At 33.5% G+C, this 8,407-nt stretch overlaps 1 protein-coding gene across 3 annotated transcripts; it reads right to left on the bottom strand.

Moving 5' to 3' along the window:
• Positions 1-665: 665 nt before the first annotated feature.
• Positions 666-5,776, bottom strand: LOC133689662 (homeobox protein knotted-1-like 3). Of its 3 annotated transcripts, none has more exons than XM_062109618.1 (6): positions 4,767-5,776; positions 2,575-2,695; positions 1,987-2,180; positions 1,782-1,913; positions 1,208-1,344; positions 666-1,126 (listed from the first exon to the last, which is right to left on the bottom strand). In XM_062109618.1, the coding sequence occupies exons 1-6, from the start codon at positions 5,442-5,444 to the stop codon at positions 1,087-1,089; spliced, it is 1,302 nt and encodes a 433-aa protein (XP_061965602.1). In that variant the 5' UTR covers positions 5,445-5,776; the 3' UTR covers positions 666-1,086. The 3 variants fall into 3 exon arrangements, with proteins under 3 accessions (XP_061965602.1, XP_061965604.1, XP_061965603.1); XM_062109620.1 differs by having other exon boundaries at positions 666-1,115; XM_062109619.1 differs by having other exon boundaries at positions 666-1,123; positions 4,767-5,775.
• Between the last annotated feature and the right edge of the window lie 2,631 nt (positions 5,777-8,407).

The following is an 8,407-nucleotide window of genomic DNA, read 5'->3' as shown; positions in this document are numbered from 1 at the left end:
GTGATAAATTTTTTTAGGTTTTTCTATTTATTTTTTTCATTCAATCACGTTCTACCCCTTTATTATATATATATATATATATATATATATATATAGAAGTAGGCAATCGCTTGCTCTTGTTGTGGCTGTTTTCAAGGACTTGGCTGTCGGCCGCGACAAGCAAGTAAAAGTGACATAGAGAGGCATCTAATGCACCAACAAGAAGAGATTAAAAAGGATGGCTGGTTAGTGGAAAAGGTGAAGAAAGTAAGAGAGATATCAGAAGTTTTGGCAGGGCCAAAGTGCAAGAACTTTGATGATGGGGCGCCTGATAGCGATGTAGTTGCTGAAATATCCTAATTTTTTTACCGGCTCCAGTTGAAATTAACTCATTGATCAGTACATTAACCTAATTTTTTTATGCTTTGATGAAGGCCTGGTTTCATGTTTTTTTTTATTAGATAATAAAGAGTATTGAACAGATTTTCCAATCCACTGAATCTTATCTTCTAACAAAATCTCTTCTTCGGACAGGACATGACAAACCAGTTTATGCATAGACTATCCAGGTGAGGTGGACATGCAAAAAGAAAAACAGGAAAAATGCTTTGCTTAAACAGCATCAGCAAACAATTTTCAAAATATTTATATTCAATATCTGCTGCGAATTTAATGAGAAAGGAGGAGGAAGAAGAAAAGGCTATGATCTATAATGACTGTAAAGAAACCATGCAAAGATTATTACACTGTACATCCATCACCCCTCACCATTCTTATTCATATATATATATATAAAGCAGACAAAAATTCATAAACCTGCCAATGCGCATGGCCCTATTTCTATCCAATAAAGTTTTTGCTAATAGAATTCTTCACTAATTTGAAACCCTCAGCAAGACCGTGTTGCATTCATTCTACCATCTGCATGCCCTCGATCACCATTCCTCATCCTCTATGTTAGCCTTTCTTCCCTCTAGAAGCAAACTATGGTTCTCTTACTCGAATTCTGAAGACCACTGTCAAACCCTTTGCAGTTCCACTGCTATGTAGTATGTTCAATGTACTTGCTGGAGTGCAAGCTTGAACAATGATCATATATGTCGGAATTTACACAAATCGATCGCCATTGTTATCACCTGCATTACTTCTTTTCAAATTAAAGTTAGTTCAAAGCTCATCAGGTATTAAATTAGATGAGAATACATGCTTTAATAAAACAATAAAATACCTTTTGCGTTTGCTTTTTAAGACTGTTGAAGTTGAAGGATTACTGTGCCAGTTCCTCTTCCTTTGATTGATGAACCAATTATTTATCTGCTTTAATTGCAAACCTGTTTCCTGTACCAATCTCGCCTTGTCTTCCTCCTGAAAAGTCAGAGAGATTCAATTTAGAAAGTTAACAAAGAGAAATCTGAAATTGATGACTTTTGCTTAACTACCCCCTAATATGGTCACCCACTAATGTCTTGTCAGAAGAAGTATCATCCTGCTGTCTACAAATTCTGCTTGTTTGCGTTGTCTTTGGGTGATCCCAACATCTTTTCAGTTATTTAATTAAGGAAATTTCGCTGCTTTTGTCATTTTTGGACCATCAAGGTCGGCAATGGTTGTAGAAGACTAAAATCACATGTTTTTTGACTTGTCGTGAGACAGCAAACAAGCAGGTGGGGTTCCAATGAACAGAACTAATTCATGCATATAAATGTAACAGTAGCTTAGCTCTATCCCATTTCAAGATAAAACACATTGAATACTGCTGATTGTATCAAATCCTATTGGAGAGAGCGAGCAGTAACACTTACGGTAGGATATGGCCACTTGGAATGTGATTGCCACCAAGCTTTTAAGACTGAGGTTGTGTCACCAGGAAGCTTTCCCGCTCTTCTCTTGCGCAAAATTTCCTCTCTAATGTCAACAATTTTCTCTTTGTAACCCTACAAAACGTTAAGAAAATTGGTGACATTGAAAATGTCAAAATCTTTCAGAGTAGGTAATTTTGGCCATTACCTGTTTTAATTCATGCTTCAATTCTTGCCTCACACGCTCCATCAAAGATCTCTCACTCTCTGTAGGGACCAAGGGACCAAACCCCATTGTATCTGCACCATCCAAACTTCCATCAAACATATTGGCCTCACTGTCAACTTGGTCTTCATCGTCATCGGACATTGTTGCACCAGTACCTTCACCTGGAGAAACTCCTGTTCATGTAGCAGCAATAAAATATTATAGCTTCAGTTTCATGAATACATGTCACCATATCTTATAGCTCAAAGCATGAAAGAAAAGCATTTCAGTGTGGCAGAGACATTAATGCATATCAGGCAAGAAAAACTTGAAACAAAATCAGGCTGTTGTAATGTCATTGATGTTTATGGTACTAGTAGTTCAACGTAAGACCCCAAATTTCCCCAAAGAGCTTTTGCACAGAAAGAAGGAAAAAAAATTCCATTAATCTTTAGCAGTTCCTACGCTTCCTCCACCACAGGAACCATGACAGAAAAACAATGACCCTGAGAATCATGCTTTCACAGCAAGAATTTAGCAGCTTAGAGGCTTGCAAGTAAATTTTAGGATAAGATGATGGAACATTACCTGTTAAACTTTGTAGGGATTGCTCTATCTCCCAGCAAGCCATCACCGCTTCCATTGCATGAACTCGAACATGTTGTTGCAATTGTTCTTTGAAGGAACAAAGTAACAGAAAGTAATGTGTCTGCGGTATCAAAAAATGAAAGGATCAGCATTTTTATTCTGTTATACGTTTTCTTTTTCAAGATAATGCAGGCTTCTCAAGAAACTCAGACAATTGTCATTGAACACACTCCATTTATTCCAATTATATAGAGGAATAAGGTATAAACATTCTGAATTAATTATCTGCCAGTATAGACACAATAAAAGATCAAGCAAGGTAACCATCATACGGGAAACGACAACAATCTGTTAGCAACAGTACAAATTCATGGTTCCTAGACAGCAAAACATAAGAAGTTTTTTATGTCTGAAAGCAATATCACTTAGTAACTCTATCATGAGGAATACGTGGATTGTATACACATTAAAGCCACTTTCATTTTTCACTGAAATGTTCGATTATAGCACTTATTTTTTAGTAGAGTAAATTTTCTGCTTTGTAATCAACTCAAACTCATGCAGTGGACATTCAAACACACCGATCTTCAAAGAAATGCTGATTAATTGATTTGCTGGTGATACTCTGCAATAATACCTAACCAAGTATGCGCATATGCATGTATTATCAAACAACATAGTGAAACCATCTAATTGAATTTCAAGCATGGATCCATGCCTGGGGCAATTAGACCTGAAAAAGACTGATAACCAAAACAGCTAGAAGATTGGGGATGAAGGTGTGTAAAGCAATTATCATGAGGAGGGTATCTCAGGGAGTTTGTCACGGACACTTGAAGTTCATGCTAAAATCAAAATATCCAAGAATTCAAGTAAACGGCTTGTTGCATCTACCCCATTATCCCCTTGAAAAATCGAATTCAGAGCATGCTAAATCAGACTCTTTGTTTCCGAAAACCTCTAGGAAAACTATTAGACCTAGAAAGAAAATATTCCTAACAGCTTTATTTCATTTCACTTCCAACAGCAGAGTTCTTGAAACTAAGGGGTCCCAAGATATTTAAAGGAGTCTTGTCATGGAATCTTTTTCCATTCACATCTCTTAACTTCTCATCTTTCCTCCTGCCTGATATTTCAATAATTTAACTTCAAATTTGGCCTTAATCACTTCAATCTCCAAGACCAGCAATCAAATTTAGATTTGTCCCTCATAAAGCCGGGCTGCACAGCGAACCCGTATCTTCTTCATATCAGACTTGGCTCCTCTGAGTTTCACCAAGCACAGTAAATATTCATAGTTTCCAGTTTTCCTCCATCAAGAATTGAAGATTAAAGCTGTGACTACCAGGGGCACCACCAAAACCAGCAACTTACAGTTATGGCATCATAAACCTTCTCTTTATACCATTACACGTCTGATCCCAAAAATATTCAAATTCCAGCTTTGAGCCATAAAACTCCAGCTACTTTTGGCTTTAAAACAACCTTGCAACCAAAGATACATCCTTTACTATTGACACAATTAGCTAATACCCTTCCCTCAAGCATAAACAATATATCTACTGATAAAGCACCTAACAACCATCCAAAAAACCCAACACCAAACTCCCTCTTTTAATTATCCCAAAAAAAAAAAACTGTCGGTGCATCAAAAGGGCCACGACCCTTCAATCTCCAAAAAAAAAAAAAAAGGGTTCCCCTAAGTATAATTAGCCAAACCAAAATTCATTTCAATTAACAAAAACACACCTAAATTAATAAAAAAAAATCATTGCAAATAATGAACCAGGACATTCAAAACCAATACACTTTGCACCCAAAAAAATGGTGTAGCTTGAAAAGTTCCTCTGGTCATCACTAATCAAACTAAATTCATTTTAAAAAAACGAAAATACACCCAAATCAATCGAACCCATTTAGTTCATGAATCAAGATATTGAAAACTTCAAACTTTTTTTGCAAAAAAAAAAACAAACAAACAAACATACACAAGTGGTCTACAAAACATGTTTGTGTGTTGCAACATTAAACCAAAAACACACCCAAATGAATCAAACCCATTTTGATTCATAATTCAGAACATTAAAAAACACAATCTTTGCACCCAAAAACAACATAGAAAAAACAAAAAAATGGTCCAGATTGTTTTTTTTTTTTCAAATTTCAAAGAAAAACATAGTTAACTAACATACCATAAACTGATCAAGCTCTTTGTCATCAGGAACCAATCCTTGATGACTTCCAAGAGCAGAGTATTTAGCCACTACTTGTTGTGACTGAGCCAATTGTGCATCAATCCTCGGTAACTGATCAACAGGCGTGGCAATCCTTAAACACGCCACGTGGGCAGACAACAATTGATCATACAAAGGATGCGCCAATATGTCCGCTTTACACTTCGCATTTTGCCAATTCACCACCGCCTCTCCTCCACCACCGCCACTCTCCTCCACCATGGTTTCTCCTTCGCTCTTATTCATGCTCTTCAATTCTGACGATTCTTGCGACATACTAGCGATGATGGGGTGGTCTCCACCGGCGGCAGCGGCGGAGACGTCGTCGATGACGTTACTGTGGTTGCGGTTAAGTAGGGAGGAGGAGGAACGGGAGAGCCATTGAGTTGGATTATGAGAAGCGGAGTCAGAAGTGGTGGCGGTGGTGGAAGGGGTAGCGCTATGGAGGTTTAAGAAATTGTTGGTGTTGTTGTTATCAGTGAAGTGGTGGTGAGTTCGTTGTTGCGGTGGTTGTTGAGAGCGGAGGAGAGCAGTGTTCAGCCAATTCGGTGGTGCTGTGGTGTTTTCTGTTGCTTGTTGGTCAGTGAAGTGGTGAAGAGGAAGGTCTTGTGATGGCAAGTTATGGTGAAAGGCCATGTTTTTTGCGCAAGTCTTGAAGAGACAAAGAAAAGAAAAGGAAAAGGTTGCGAGTTTATTACAACATGGGAAATATATGCAAGAGAGAGGGAGATGCAGAGGTAGGCTTGATGCAAGTGCTATGAAGAAAAGAAGCAATCACAGTGAATTTTGAAAGTGTAGAGAGAGAGAGACAGAGGGAAGGTGATGGCCGATGGTGATGATATGTGGAGTTACTATAAGCATACAAGGCGAAGGAGGAGGAGAACAAGAAGAAGAAGAGAGTATTTTTGGGTTTGTGGTGGTTTTCAGGTGAAGAAAACAGCTTGCAATCAAAGAAATGGGATTTTATATGTGGGGTTTTTTTCGAATGATCGCAGTGTTTGTCTTTCTTTTCTTTTCTTTTCTTTTCTTTTTTAATATGTATCAGGGGGGTGTTTATTTTTTCAATATGTTTTTTAAAATTTCTTTTAAACTATTTTTTATTTAAAAAATGTTAAATTAATATTTTATGAGGTATATTTTAATAATTTTGATATAATTAAAAATAAAAATAGTAATTTAATATATTTTTAATTAAAAAATATTTATGTAAAAGCGTGTACTGCATTAGCAACCATATAATAAAAAATTAGTATTTATATATTATTATTAAATTTAATTTAATTTGATGAACTGAGCTTAATTGACTTATTTTCTAGCTAGAATAAATCTAAAAAAATAATCAATCTCATTTAACTTAGTAAAAGGTTGTTGATTTTTTTTAAAAAAAATATCATTTTAACATTTTTAAAAAAAAAATTATTGACCTGGATATTAAATCAAGTCAGCTTCTAGTTTATGTTTAATAACTATGTATTTGTATTGAAATTAATATAATATATTGAAATTATTTATATTTTTATCATGATATTCAATAATCATGATTTAATAAAAAGAAAATCATTTTTTTTTAAATGAGAGGCCTTTCCATGCTTGGTTTGAGAAAAATAATTATTTTTCTTTATCTGTTTGGAGATTTTATTGGGCAAAATGCTCTATATTACGCATATTACTTGTTTGATTAATTAGTTCAGATAATTTGATGATTATAACTAATTAATACAATTCAAACATACTTGCTTGAGTGTTGCTATCATTGCCTAGAGTAAATGGATCGGATGCTTTCCGAATTTGGATGCTAATCATCCCCTCGATGATGCATATTATATTATTGTCATCAATGCTAATCATGTTTTCTTCTGTAAAACCAAGAAAAATAAACAAAAAGAATCTGTGATTCTTGAATAACCCTCTGCTTGACAGTCAAATAATAAAAACCAATTTAGCCCTCCTTGTCAAAACTAAGCTTGACCTCGATAGTTTTTTTTTTAAAAAAAAAACAATTCTAGAAATCATTCTCTCTACTTTTCAATGTTTGACAACTTTAAAGAAAGTTCAATCAGGGGAAAAAGCATCTACAATATAAAAAAATCTAAAAACCTTTTATTTTTTTAGTTGAAAATACTTTTCTAAAATAAAAAAATAAAGTGAAATAATTAAATTTAAAAATATATTATTATTTATTGATTATATTAAATCTGGTTTTTTATCTCTTGATTGCTGTATATTTTTATTTTGAATTTTTTTTATATTTTTTTAATTTTATCATTTTTTTTAATTAAATTTTTTTATGTCAAATTAGGTCTCAATTCTTTTTACTGCTATATATTTTAATTAAAATAATTTATAAAATTAAATTTTTTTTTAATTTTATTATACTTCAATTTTTTTATTTGTGAGATTCAGTCATTATTATTTTAAAAAATTAAAAATTTATTTTTTAACTTATTTTTTATAATATCGACAAACATTGAAAAACAATCAACTTTTTAGAAAATTACTTCCCAAAAAAAATTATTTTCCAACAAAAAAATATAAATCAAATTTTATTATGCTCAAGCTATAATTATTAGATACATGCAATATAAATAAAAATTATATTTATTAAAAAATAATAATAATTCTCTTACATACTAGAAAAATTATATTTCTCTCTCCTTTTCCTATCAATTTATTTCACACGTAAGTATTTAGTAGCCGGGTATCATAAGATTTTATACATATTTAATTTTTAAAAAAATATGAGAATTTTATTTTCAAATTTCAATATTAAATTTTACTAGGAATGAAGAATACCAACTTTAAATGACGAGTTTGATGATAAAAAAAAAACAGTTATTTATATTTCATGAAGAATACTAAACTTTTTTTGTTTTTGGGTGAATTTCAAAAATATGTTTCACTTATAAAAAAATATTAAATTAATCTTTTTTATAATGATATATATATATATATATAATAAAAGAAAATCTAAATAAATAATTATTTTAACATGTTTTCAAATAAAACTCACTTTTGAAAAAACACAGATTAAAAACAATAACACCATCGAATCAAAGAAAAGAAAGAAAAAATGGAACGTAGCCATCACCAGAGACCAGACCCCTTCATGTTAAAGCCTTGCTCGCTTTGCCTTTTCCATGGACGTTAATAGTTGATGCAAAGTGGGCTAGGGTTGGATCCAACGGCGAAGAATAGCCGAAGCGGCAAAAGAAGATGTTAAGTTAGGTTTGATGTCTTTTTATGGGAGAGTTAGAGTTACAGTTGAGAAAAGAAGCGCGTGAGAGACACTGTGTTAATAAACAGTGTAGGTAGTAGGTAGGGTATGATGCCGTACAGGTGATGCAGCGATCCTATCTGCCCTATCTGAAACTGTGGAAACAGAGACGTATATTTGCCCGAGGTGCTGCTTCGATCACCAGAAATTTAAGAAAGTGCCCTAATGATGTGCCCTTTTCTCTGTTACTAACGTACTGTTTCGTGGTCTTTAGGATCACCAAAAGTCATCTCAACGACTACTTGTGGCGGCCAGTTGCCACCATTTTTTTTTTCTTTAATAAAAGTAAAACCGATGATTAAAAAAAAAAAAAAGGTTGAAATGT

The sequence above is a fragment of the Populus nigra genome, chromosome 3, assembly GCF_951802175.1.
Source record: "Populus nigra chromosome 3, ddPopNigr1.1, whole genome shotgun sequence".
NCBI lineage: Eukaryota > Viridiplantae > Streptophyta > Magnoliopsida > Malpighiales > Salicaceae > Populus > Populus nigra.
The sequence above is the reverse complement of the archived record's forward strand: the minus strand, read 5'-3'. Positions and strand labels throughout refer to the sequence as shown.

Bases quoted from the DNA above. Each gene is read 5' to 3' on its own strand.
- LOC133689662 (XM_062109618.1), bottom strand. From the start codon at position 5,444: ATGGCCTTTCACCATAACTTGCCATCACAAGACCTTCCTCTTCACCAC. The intron at 1,914-1,986 runs GTAATGGCCAAA...AACGTTTTGTAG, and splicing joins TGAAGCATGAATTAAAACAG to GGTTACAAAGAGAAAATTGT. The intron at 1,345-1,781 runs GTAAGTGTTACT...CTGACTTTTCAG, and splicing joins CCAAGTGGCCATATCCTACC to GAGGAAGACAAGGCGAGATT.